The sequence below is a fragment of the Manis pentadactyla genome, chromosome 16 (assembly GCF_030020395.1).
Source record: "Manis pentadactyla isolate mManPen7 chromosome 16, mManPen7.hap1, whole genome shotgun sequence".
Lineage (NCBI taxonomy): Eukaryota > Metazoa > Chordata > Mammalia > Pholidota > Manidae > Manis > Manis pentadactyla.
In genome coordinates, this window is record NC_080034.1 from 74,854,359 (window position 1) to 74,868,183 (window position 13,825).

Below are 13,825 nucleotides of genomic sequence, written 5' to 3' on the forward strand. Positions count from 1 at the left end.
AAAAAGGGAGAGGGCTACAAGGAGCAGCAGCTGCCTAGGAGGCTTTACCTTCCTGCACTGCACGCTCAGAGTGAAACCCATGCCAGCAGCCCCAACCTTGGGAGCCTTCAAAAATCACTCATCAAGCAGTCTAGCTACTCACAATAATTTATTACCGATCTTAAAGCAAAGATCAAAAGGAACTCCAGCTAGCGTTTATATTCAATTCCTCACTGCCTGCTGACTAATTTGTAGAGGAATGAAGTCTTCACAAGGGAAGCCAAAATAATCTGAGGTGACTTTGATACAGTGCCACAAAGGATATGAAGAGGAAGCCAGTAGAAGCTGCAAATGGCTACGTTCCATTAAGAGTTCTAATAAAAGAATAATGGAATTTCCCTTAACCGTGAATTAAAAACTGTTAGAAGTGGGCAAAATTTAGACAAGTCAGGCAAAAAAAACTTTGATTTGTCACAGCCTTTTCTTGTTAACGGTTAATATCAGTCACTGTTGCATTTACGTTAATCAAATGGCTTCCTCCTAAAAAATATGCAAATCTCTCATTCAGAAATCTGTCCAATCTCATTCCTCTTGTTGTTGTACTTTCAGCCTGCACCTTCCATGTGCATTGTCAGGACACTCCTGGCTCTCTCAATCTCCTTCAAACCAGTTGCTGTATTTTGCAAAGTGACTGATTTAACCTGAAAAAAATGTAACTTGCAATGGTGTCATTTTTAATACTGCATATTGCCGTGGTCACATGGGGCATAAACAGTCAGTTGGTCACTACAGAAACAGTAAAAGCTATTCAAACTCTTTCAACTTCTATGAACAACTGGCACAGTTTCTCCCTCCTGGATCCAGACATCTCTGTATTTTCAACTGAGTAAAGTAGTTTTCACACTACTTACTTTGGCTAGTTAAAAAATCCCCACCACATGTCTCCTTGTAAATTCACAGATAAAGATTTAAGTTTATATTGGCATTTCAACTGTGCAAAACTTTGTTTGCTTCTGAAATCACCTCGAATTAACAGGTTGATGGGAACCTTACATGACAGAGAATTTCTGCACAAGCCTCAGAAATCTTGTAATAAATTTTCCTGTGAAGATGTGGTGTTGATCAGTTTCTTTAAAAACAGTTACGAGCAGGTTTTTTCTTTTTTAAGGGTCCTTATCTTTTACAAATATACGGTAAAATACCTACAAGTGAAAAAATGTCTGGGAATTCTTCAAATATGGGGAGTGGAGAGTCTGGGTGTAAACTTAACAAGACTGACCAAGGGTCTGTACAGCTGTGGGACTGGACATGTCAGTCGTTACACTGCTTGGTCTGCTGTGGACAGAACCCCAGGCAGTGGGTATCTCACAGAGGACAATGTGCACTGCTTTGCATGAGAGTTTTTATCTAAAAAAATACCTCTCTCTCAGGAGCAGTGGAGAACCAAGCCTTGGCAGTTAATATTCCAACTGTCTTTATCAATTTAAAAGCCAAATCCATCACCACAGTGTTTGGAAAGAAAACACCAGACAAACAAAAACATCCCCAAATCGGCCTTTCCAGTTTTAGAGATTTCAGTGGAAACCTGGAACTAGATTTCAAAGGGAATTTAATGTGAATATAATTATTTTAGGTCAGAAATGCAAATTTTCTATTGTCTTTAAAAGACATAGATTGAAAAAATTGAAATATAAATGTAATTGGTAAGTGTACTTCGAGGTCGTGATAATGGTGGAAATCGTGCTGTGAGTTGAGAGAGGCTTCTATCCAATATGCTAATGAATGTTTCTCTTACCTTGTCAGCATACGGACTGTAAGAATGAAACACTCGAGAAAGATCTTTGGTCCTCTGCTTTTTCTGTGGAAGAAAACACAAATATTTGGGTTGATGGGGGCAAAAAATACACACGTGCATATGCATCTGTATGCATACCTCTGCCTTTCTGTCTCTCTACCTGCATCAAGGTACTGTTTGTCAGAGATCCCTCCTGTGCGCGGTGGGGGACGGCAGGGCCCCTCTGGACACACGACGCAGAAACCGAAGCCCCTGATGGCTACATGGGTCGTTGTCCCAGAGCAGCCAGGCAGCCTCTTGCTGCAAGGCTTCATAATTAAAACACTAATCATCATAAAAATTTCTGTTTGTAAACATAGCTCAGACTCAAATGAAGAAGAAACTGGGAAAGGAAAGAACACTCAAACACATTTAGGACACTTGATCCTTGTAGAACCAAGGGCAGTCCCTCTGGTACTCTGAGCCGGGCACTGAGGCGCGTCCGCTCAGCCGGCGGGCCTCCTGCAGGCTTCCTGGGCGCGCGTGGGTCCGTCTGCTGGGAGCTGGACCACACAGCCCGGGGGCCGTGAGCGGTGCCTCCCACCCAGTGGGCACTCAACCAATACTTCTAAATTAATGAATAAATGAATATGCCTGAGTTAGACAGACACGTGACTCTAAGGATCTCTGATACTGGCACGTAAGCTTCACAGAGAATCCTATTTTCACTTCTAATGATATGTTCTTCTCAAGCTGGACTCAGGCACTACCGGAGTCTCCTCTCCATCTCCCTCGCCTCCAGATCTGCGGCAATGAAGAAGTGTGGGTCCCCTCCCCACTGTGGACTGTGACAAGCAGCTTGTTTTCTCGAGAAACACACCATCTGTCCACTTACTGTAACTGCACAAACAGTTTTGTGTTCTAGATCTTCTATGCATGTATCTTCACATACAATCTACCACTGTTACTCCCAAAGAAAGGGGATTGTTCCATATACACTGTGGAATTTATTTTATTTTTTAAAGTGAAAAATATTATTTTATTTTTGAAAAGTAAAATATATTTTTTATTAAAAGTAAAAATTTACTTTTTCAACTTCATGTTTTATCCTTGCTGAACTTAGGTACTTGTATATGCAGATCCACAATCTCTTATACGGAGTTCTGAAATCCAAAACCTTCTGAAATCTGAACTTTTTTCTGCAATTCATTTCAATAATGATCATCTTTGCACGAACACCCCTGTCAGCTTGAGAGTGTGTATTTTTTTAAAGGTGAATTGTGGAAGCGCAGCTGCCGACTCAAATACTAGGCATGCGTCACCCTGACAGATGCTGCCCCATGCCCGTCCCTGCAAACACAGTACCAACACCACCCTCCTGCCCCTCACCAAGAGAGACTAAGAGAAGGGACTGTGGCTTAAGTTAGAAATTCTTTATTTCTCTTTTCCATTTAAAGGTAAGAACATTTCTACATTTACAGAGTAGAAAAAACATTTTTAAAACAGGTATCAGATATCGTTCCAGGTTCCCATTGTAGAGTTTGCTTCTTGTACATCAGTCAGCTGACTGCCACATCCTCACCCCTGCTCGTGTGCGCGGCCTGTCTGTCCTCAGCACCGCCCCCTTCCTGCTTCTGGTCCTGCCGTGATGCTGCCGGCCCACCTACCAGGCGACTGAGCACCTTTGCTCGTCATCTGTGAGTGAATCCTTGCCTGTTACCCACGTTTCCTATGGCAGTATTTCCTTCCTTTAAACTTTAGACGCCTGTATGAGCATGTCCACCCCACTTCCCTATGGCCAGAGGCCTAAGCAGAGCCCCTGACCGCGTTCTACATGATCTTCTGCAGCCGCCTGGCCAAGTGGTGTTCATGGGAACCTTGTATTAGGGCCACGTGTACCCATACACAGTTTCCCCACAGACCAGTTTCCCTATTTCAGGACTGCCTCTGGAGCCACCGTCCCAGCTGGCAGTCTCTCAGATCCCTCGGCTCTGTTCCCACATTCTGACCACGGCCCAAGGCGTCCCGGCCTGCTGCTCAGCTGAAGTTCCCCCTCCTCTGTCCACCTCTGAGGTGTGCTTCCCACCATCTAACTCTGATGGAATTTAATTTAACTCTCCTCTCGCCGGTGAGCAGAGGTGCACTTCAAACTGACCAGAAACAGTCCTTCGGCTCTGGGAGCCTGGAGCCTGTTCTGAACAGGGCGCGTGCCCACCCCAGTTTTCATTAGCATAATTTTCTCTTCCCTCTCAACACACTGACTCGTTGGTGTCACAGCTCCTGGCTTACCCTCCAGTCAGAAGAAAAGTGAGGGATATTAGTACTTCCTTTGGTAGGACACTTAGTATGAAACACAGGGGAAATTTTCCTTTCAGATGGGAAATCATGCTGGAAAAGACCAGCTTGGGGGACTTCCACTCGGGAGGCGCCCAGCACCACCCAGTCCCAGACGCGCTGAGCCGCCGCCTGACCCGGCAGGTGCGTGTGAAATACTCAGAGGCTGTTTTCTGAGATCTCTTTTAGGTGGGTTTTGATTTTACGTCTCTATTTCAATAGCTAAAACCTATATATGCCTTTTATTAAAAGCTACCTCAAATTATTTTGGGAAGGAACTCAGGGATATGTGATAAGTAAATAACATTATTCAGATTAGTCCCCCAAGAAACCAGTGAGGAAAGAATGCCCTTTTCCCTGACAACAAGTTCATTATATACAAAAGCAGGGAAGAGTTGGCTATGAATACTGAAGGTTGTATGTATGAGTCCTGTTAACTGAAAACGACTGCTATGTCTCCTGTGAGAACAGTCATAGGGTCCAGGGGCGCAGTCCGGAATCCAGAACAGGGGGGGCCAAATGACGGGCCATGGGCCAATCTAGCCCATGACCTGTTTTGATAAATCAAGTTTTACTGAAACACAGCCACACCTGCTCGATTAGGTATTGCCTATGACTGTTTTTACACCACAACAGCAGAGTTAAATGGTTATAACAGAGATCGTATGCCAATACTATCTGGCCCTTACAGAAAAAATCTATTCATCCCTGATTTTGAATCTCTGTCTTTGACTATGTTTACTTTTGGCTACAGTCTCTTGACCCCTGACCAAATGAACAATTAATTATCTAACAAAATTCCTTGCTCCTTCTACTCACTCAGTGAAAACAGTTCAAGAACCCAACATACCCCACATCCTAACGCACCGGATGAAGGTAACAGGGAAAGGAGCATTTTGCTGTCTTGCTCTCAGGGTTTTACATTTGAGCTTTCTATGTTCACACAGAATACTGCATGCTGAAAGAAATACGGGACTTTCAGAGCTTTCTGAATTCACACTGGCCTTGCTGATGACAGAAACTCTGAGAAGAGATCCTTTACTACGTTCCAGCACTGAAACCAAATAGAGGGTTTCACGGACAGGAGCTGTGGCACGGTCATTCTTGCGAGTGAGCCAGTTCCTCATATGCAGACGATGTTAAGAGTGCTATGCCACAAAACCTGTTGAGCCTTGCTATCAGCAGTTTTAACTGAAACTAAAAACTGAGCCAAAAATGGAACAATCAGGTGTTTTCCTGTTGCGCCATAGTGTGTGCCTAAATCACCTCCCGCTCTTTAGCTGTTAAAACAAACATCTCAGCCATGCAACCAGCTGTTAATTCTCCAAGTGTTTAAAAAGTAAACGTGTTAAACAAGTTGTGTGATGAACTCGTAAGGAGGGTGGCCAAAGTACAGTGAGAACACAAACACCTCTCCCAGAACTGTAGGCGGTCCGTCCCAGTCACCTTTCTCATTAACCCAAGTGCAGGACGCGGGGATGAGGGGTTATGGAAAAGCGCCTACATGCGTCACCCTGCAGTCTAGTGGGTTGCAGGTGGCTTACAAGATGAGGCTGTATGCAAATTTGGTAAAATGTCTATATTTTTGAGAAGCTGATCATCTGCAGATCTCCATCTGATCAGTATTTCCTAAGCTGCCTTTGTATTTCACTCCCCAAGGACAGAAAACACTGACGGCTTCTTTTATATCCAAGATTAAACTCATTTCCAGGCAAACCAAGCAAAATGAAAGGCCCCAGTAGAGAACTTTAACAGTTCAGGTTTCCAGGCAATGTAATCATTTCAATTTTTATGAAAAGTATGGAACAGAGTTCAGATCTGAGACTCCACACGTGATGAGAACCTGTATTTTGAAGGTGAGGTTATACAATCAAATTAAATTGTAATAATATTCACCAGTTTAACTTCTCCTGGTTCCCCAAACTAATCCAATGCTTTCTGTGTTCATTCTACAATTGTAGATTAAAGCTTTCTTAAGTAAAATAGTGTTACAGTAAGGTAAACCTGCAGTAACACTGTGGACTTGATTTCTACATAAGGATTCTCAAACCATGAGCGCCTACAGCTGCTGAAGAGTTCGTATGTTGAAAGTATATTACAATAAAATATAAATGCCTCCACAAGCCTTCATCACACTTCAGTAAGAAACCAAAAAAGCAGGCTTAAGTTCCAGTGTACTGACTTCCGGTTCTGGCTATACATGTAAGGAACTTGGAGGTCACCACTCCATCCTACAAGGAGCAAGACTGAAAAACTAACAATTTTTCTTGGATGTATTAAAGAATGGAGGATGCAGGGAAAATTGCTGCCCCCAGAATCAGGGGACTGGCGGGCAAACACAGGGAATGCAGCTCCCCAGAGCAGACACTCACAGACACAGCTACTACAGGAACCAGTGCTGGGGAGGAAGCCTGGACTGGGACCGACAGGCAGCTGGGGGCGCCAGCAGACAGCCCTGAGAGTGAGGAATTCCAGGGGAACCCGACCGTGGGGGGCCCCCACAATATATGAGCTTTCCCTCCAGGAGCTTGACCAGGTTCCCATAGTAAATAGCAGGGAAAATCCCCATGGGCTTTGGTAGGGGGAGGGGGGGAAAGGAAACGTTCTGAAATACATCAGAGCACTCCATCCTTCCTAACTAGTTAGCCAGAGCCTAACTGACCCGGTGACGCCAACTACCCAGCTGCCTTCCAGTCTAGCCATTCCGTCCCACCCACGGGGGGTGAGGACTGGGAAACTCTTGTTGTGCTCACAGTCCAGAGGCAGAGGTTCACTAACAGACTGAGAGTGAGTCATGTGAACAGAGAACACATCCCCCTCCTCACACCTCTCCACCACATCATTAACGTCCTGTGTACAGCAGTTCCCTTTCCCCAGAACATCAAGTCCTGCTATGAAGAAAAATTACAGGGCATCCCAAAAGGCAAAAACACAATTTGAAGAGAAAGAGCAAGCATCAGAACCAGACATGGCAGAGATAATAGAATTGTCAGACTTGGAATTTAAAACAATTATGATTAATATGCTAAGGGCTCTAGTGGACAAAGCAGACACCAGGCAAGAACAGAAAGGCAGTGTAAGCAGAAAGAGGGAGATCCTAGGAAAGAATCAAAAGAAACGCCAGTGATCAAAAACACTGTCACAGAAATGAAGACGGCCTTGAACAGTCTCACTGGTGGTCTAGACACGGCTGGGGAAAGGATCTAGGAGCAGGAGGACAGAGCAACAGAATCCTTGAAAACAACAACACAGAGATAACAAACACTGAAAAAAACGGAATATCCAAATATTCTGGTAAAACTAAGTCAGTGTTACATATGTGCAATGGAAACACCAGAAGGAGAAGGAAGACCAGAATAAACATTAGAAACAATAATGACTGAGAATTTCCTCAAATCAATGTCAGAGACCAAACCACAGTTTCAGGAAGCTCAGAGAACACTGTAGGATGTGGGCCAAGGAGCCTACACCTTCGCATACCATTTTCAAATGACAGTAAATCCAAGATAAAGGAAAAATCCTGAGAGAAGCCAGAGGAAAAGAATGCCTTACCTACAGAGGAACAAAGATAAAAATTGTATCTGGCTTCTCCTCAAAAACTGTGCAGGCAAGAAGAGACTAGGGTGAAATATTTAAAGCGTTGAAAGAAAAAAATCCACCGACCTAGAATTCTGTACCCTGCAAAATTATCAGTCAGAATTGAAGGAGAAATGAAGATTTTCTCAGACAAACAAAAATTGAGCTAATTTGCTGACAGCAGCCCTCCCTTTCAAGAGGTGCTGAAAGGTGTTCTTTAGGTAGAAGGGGAATAACATAGGTCAGAAATTTCAATCTACATGAAGGAAGGGCACTGAAGGAGGAATAACTTCAGGTAAAATAAAAACTTAAAAAAAAAATTCTTATCTAACAGATGACCATTTGTTCACAATAGTAATAGCAACAATGTATCTGGTTATGTATACTTATATATATGTGAGATGAGTGACAGCAATGATACAAGAAATGGAAGAAAGAATTAGGATTATCTTGTTAGTATACGGTACTCATGCTACCTGTGAAAGAGTATCGTGTTATGTGGAACTGCACTGTTTTTATGTGGATTTGTTGTAAATATTTATTGCAAATTCTAGGGAAATCATTTTAACAAGTAAAAAAAAAAGTATAACGATACACTAAGTAAGGAGCATTTCAACACACTTGCTTCTTCCTGCCCCCTTTCTGGCAGAGAGCCTGAGAAGCGGTTAACCGACCAACTGGCGAGGGGCAGCCGCCAGTGAGAGTGAGAAGGTTAGGAGCCCAGACGACTCACTGACCGGACGGTCAGGTTCCGAAGAGCTGCCCTCTGTGCCATTCAGGGGTGTTTGGGACTAGGGGAGTTAGGTTCTAAACAAATTTCCAAAGAGCCTGGAGTAAGACCTCCAGGTGATGAAGGCTGGGAACAGCCACCAACGCCAGCGGCAGGAAGCCAGAGGCAAAAGGGCCAACACAGCCAGGAGGGGCGAGATGAACACAGATCACTGAGGGCTGCAGGGGTCTGCAGTGAGGACCTGGTGAGGACCCGAGGGAACCACAGTAAGCACAGGGCTCAGCAGGAGCGGGAAGACACTGCGGGGGCCTGGGAAGCCTCGGGGGCCGGGTGGGGTGTGGTGGTGCTGAGGACCAAGGCCAGGACCGATGCTGGAGCCGGTCTGAGGTTCACCCTGGGATCGCCTGTCACACTCCCTGCGGGGGCAGGTTCCACCTGTCAGGCTCTGGGCGCTGCTGGGCCTGATAAATTCAGTCTGTAATGCGACAGCATTCGGATGAAGAAGGAAAATATTATAGCTTTTACTAGAGGTAATTTTTTTGATAAAAGCAGAAAAAAAATTACTGAATCTATTGATAGATTAAGCCATTTATAAATTGCAAGAAAGGAGGTCGAGCATGGGCACACAGAGCCAGAGAGGAAAGGAGGTGGCTTTGTGGAATCAAAGAAATGGCTAAATGATTACAGCACATGGTGCAAGAAATGTGCCAAATGATCAATCTGTGTTTCAGAAAGAGCTTCCAGGTGCTGTTAAAGATGGAGCCCGGAAGCAGAGCTAGAGGCTGAAGGTGGTGTGAGAGGACGTTGCAATGGTTCAGAAAAAAATGATGACATCCCAAACTAAGCTGGGGGCAAGTAGGGCAGGTGGGAGGGATGCGAGCGGGACGCAGACCACCGGACACTGGCCAGAGAGGAGCACGAGGGCGACGAGGAGAGGAGGACGCTGAGACTGCTGGCTCACACAATGAAGGCGGGTGTGGTGCCCTGACGGATGTAAGCAACCCAGAGAAAAAGCAGGTGCTGGGGCCTGGGAAGCGGGAGGAAATTCAGTTTGGGGTAGAAGGAGTTTGAGGTGGCCGGCTAGGAGACACCTGGAGCGACAGAAGGGAGTAAGGCAGAAGGAGATGGTGCTAAAAACGAGATACGGGCCATAGTTTTGGGAGTCATGAGCTTATTGGCATAATTTAAAGCGGGAGAGGAACGTGACCACACAGGGAGAATCCAGAGTAAAGGAGGCAAGAGGAGAGGAGGCTGAGGTCACAATTCAAGCAAGTGACAGCTCCCCGACCTCGGGCCAGGAATCTGCCCCGGACCCCACCAGTGCAACGAGGGAGCTGGATAAAGTCGGTGGTTCTCAGACCTGGTTGCAGACTGGAATCATTGGGGAGCCTTTAAAGTATCCCAGGGCTCCAGTCCTAATCCCCAGCGGCACTGATTTAATTGGCCTGATGGGATCTGGGCAAGCACATTACTTAAAAGCTCTTGGTTTTTTTCCCAACATGCGGCCAAAGCTGAGAAGCACCAGCCAAGACGATCCCTAAGGGCTCTTCCCAGTGCCCCCCTCTATTCTCCCAGACGGCGCCCCCACTGTCTCAGCCACCCCCTAGGGTTCTGAATTCTATCAGGCACGTTCACTCTTCGTCTCCACATTAGGCTGCAGCTCCGCCTTATTTCTTGACCTCTTTCTTTACTTAAAAATGGACTCTGAGGAGTTCCGCTGGGGCGCCCTGAGGCCTCGGTTGCAGGGAAGAGGCTCCTGTTAAACATTCAGTCCCCACCTTCATGAGTGCTTCTGAAAAATAAATGGGAAGCTAATTTAATAAACTGGAACTTTTGTCATCAATGTATAACACACCGGAAAGCTGATGAAAAGCACCTGACATTACCAGCACTCAATCACAACCTCACTTTCATATTGCACATATTTGATGGTGTCCCTGAGATGATGATAATCACTCAAGATCACGAAGAGAAGGAAGAGCAGGTCCCTGGAATTGAAACAATGAAACTGAAAATGTAGGAATCAGCTCAAAAAAAATCAATGATATGAAATGTGTTTGGTGATCAAAAATATTCAAAAATACTCATGAAAACAGACAAACTCTTTAAAATATCATGTGCTTTTCCTTTGTTTTCCATGTTCTATGAGAAATAACTACTGTGAGGATGGGAGGTAAACTAGGGAAAACAGGTCCCCCCAAACACCACGTCACTCACGGCTCACTCTCCAGTAAGATCTCCAAAGCACCAGGAACGCCTGAAACCGCACTGCCTCTGCCTAGCCCCCTCCAGTCTCAGCAAATTCAAGGACAGCTCGCAGGAGCTGCAGTTTCTCCAGTCTCCACAGTGGGGGGCACACTGACACAGCGGCCTTCCAGGGGCCGGAGTAGGAAACAGGTTAAGTGAATATGTTCACCCACCTGTAACGGCACTCAAATAAAATAAGCAGATCGATGGGGAAATGCACCCATGATCCTAAAGCACAGTAGGTGTCAGTAGGAAACACTTTCTTCCAGCTTTACGGATTCTAAAATAACCTTAGCGAACAAAATGGATGGAGCAACAGTTTGCCTCTCATTTTCACAGTGGGGGTGGTGGAGAGGCGGGAGTTACCATTTACCCTGGAGAGTCCTTAACTAGGTAACAAATGCTGGAAGAAAATGCAAATATGGAATTATGTATTGAATACGTGATAGCTGATAAAGTAAAAGGTAAGGAGCCATATCTTCTTGTTTCGAGTTCACCTTATTTCATGAAGAGAACATTTCTCTGCAAGGAATCATCATTCTCCGGCAACAAAGGCGCGGCTGACACATAAGGAAGAAGGAACAACTCTTTTGTAGGAAAGCGCGTTGCCAAAATGAGTAGCCACTGCAAGCAGTTAGAAAAGACACAGCCTCCCAACGCAGAACAAGTCCCTGCCAAGTAAAGAGACAAAGTCTAGTCTGTCCACGTCCCCCACCAGAGCTCGTTCCAAGCTCCTTTGCACGGTAGCTTCTGGGTGCTCAAACGGAGCACATGAGAACATGAGTTGCTATTAATATCAATTCAATATCACTTATTTTCACTCTGCCCTCCTAACTGACCACAAAAGAGAGTCAAGTTTACCTCTTGTCTGGATCACTGTAGTAACATGTTCTTTCCTGGACTCCCTAGGTCCAATTTCCATCCTCTAAATCAGAAGCTGGCAAGAAGTGACCTGTGGGCCAAATATAGCTGGCCACTGATTTTTGTAGTCTGTGATTTTTAAAAATATTTTTAAATGGCAGAAAGACACCCCCAAAGAACAAGAATACTGGTGACATATGAAAATGATATGAAATTCAAATTTCTATAAAGTTTCATTGGAACACAGCCACGCTCATCCGTTCATGGCTCGTCTGGTGACTGCTTCATGGTACAGCGGGCAGGGCTGAACGGCTGCACAGAAACCACATGGCCTGTGAAGCCATTTGGCCCTTTACAGAAAGCGTTTGCAAACGCCTGCTCTACGTCCTTGGTGTGTGACCCTGGCTGCATGTTGGGATTGCCTAGGGATCTCAATAACACTGATGTCTGGGGCCCTGTGGGTAAAATTGTAACATTTCCAGAATATCTCGCCTGGCTTTAGTACATCTGCATATTGACAGGCATTCAGAGGTGGAGAGAAGTCTGACTTTAGTGCATTTGCATCATTCCTCAGGGGTGGAGAGAAGTTCATCTCCACATCAATGGGTAATTACAGTGTGAATAGTCTCAAAGTATTTTGCAAGTGGATCAAATAAATACAACCCAGCAAATGGTGTGGGACAACAAATTTGCTTCTATGCACTACGCTGCTGTATAATTTTTTGTCTTCAAAGTTTTGCTAGGTTACAAATTATTTGAAATTAGGGTGAGGCTGGGGACTAGTGTTTCTAACTTTTTTCTCCATGCTTAATAATAATGTCTGATACCTGTAAATTATTTTAGTAAGGACAAAGCATATCATTAAAAAGCAAAAATAGGAAGTCATAATAGAGATGTAATGGTGAGAGAGTAGTACTTTGCAAGCGGATCAAATAAATGCCGGGTGGGTTTTTCTAATTAGCACCTGGAGTTCTGTGCGCTTCTGTACTGCCATTAAGGATGTCTCTTCCTTTCATTTTTGGAGAGATGGCAACATGCCTTTGCTGGATCTGACATTCAGTGAGGATGAGCTTGGAGCCCAACATCGTGGCATATGGAGTTGCGCAGCCTGGATCTGCAAGAACTCTATTAACGCTCAGAGCCTCATACCAGAAGCTAATCCACAGCACCCAAGGGGAAAAAGGACGAAAAAGGAATGGAGAAAACTAGATTCCTCTGACCTACAGATAAACTGCTATATAGTTCTAAAAACTGATCAAAACCAATGTACCTCCTTCATGACCCCAAATAATCCCTAGCGTCATCCCATTTGAAGGGAAGCTTGAAAATTGTTCCATGCCAGTTATTGCTGCATCTCCAGATAAGCCCACAACTCGTGTTTATTATGATTCCACAACTGGGACCTGGGAGGTCAGACACGACAATGGAGGTCTGATAACTCTCCTACTTTCCACATCTAATTCAGCACCTCCTGTAAAAAAATCACTTCTATCACTGGTATCTCTCTGCCCTGTCGCACCAGTAATAAGAGCCTACAATTCATTTCAGAGGTGCTGGGCTTTTTGACCTATCTTCTCCTCAAGTATACATCAAAAATAGACTTATTTTTGTTCCACATACTAGACATAATACATTTTCTTTTTTATCGTTGGCCTTTTATGATAGAGGGTCTTTATTTGATAACCAGGAGACAATTTAATATACAGCTCAATCTTCTCCATTCTCTCACCTGCACGTCCCTTCAGAATTCAGTCAGTTCTTTGTTCTGCTGTGGAGCAACGTTACTACACAGCCAGCCAGTGGGTGGGGATCTCTGAGGGTGGCTCTAAGCCAAGCAGCACGTCCTGCCCCGGCAGGAAGGGTACAGGTCTGGACGCGTGGGGGCAGGTAAGGGAAGGAGCACGCTTGAGGGTGGGCTTTGGGAACGAGAGAGCAGGCGAGGCAGGAGCGTGAAGCGGCTGCTGTTCCCCGGGGCCCGTTCCAGGGCCGCCAGCAACCCCAGTGACATGCGGTTCACGGTACACGAGCGTGTTCACAGACATGAACCCACATTCACGCACATGATTAAAAAGTGCCCGGCCTGTAGGTTTCTGCACCAAATGACGGGCCTCACCATTGTAAGTAACGAGAATGGAGGCATAGCCTGACGCTTCAGGTAAGCCCCCACCGAAGACCTCCTGGGGGCTGCGGCACCGCTGCCCCCCGCCAGGCTCTCCATCTGCAGGGAGCCCGGGCCCGTCCCTGGGCACATGCCAGGGCTCAGCGCCGACGCTGCCCTCACGCCCCCGTCAAACCCTGGCGCTCGCCCCGCTTTCCTGCCGTTC

General features: G+C 45.5%; 1 protein-coding gene across 3 annotated transcripts in view; it reads right to left on the reverse strand.

Annotated features, from left to right (window-relative positions):
• Positions 1-13,825, reverse strand: part of CDKAL1 (CDK5 regulatory subunit associated protein 1 like 1) — a 615,335-nt gene that overhangs the window by 107,811 nt on the left and 493,699 nt on the right. For all 3 annotated transcript variants that reach the window (XM_057494166.1, XM_057494167.1, XM_057494165.1), the window contains one exon: positions 1,775-1,837. In XM_057494166.1, coding sequence (XP_057350149.1) covers positions 1,775-1,837 — 63 coding nt within the window. The remainder of the gene's footprint in view (positions 1-1,774; positions 1,838-13,825) is intronic.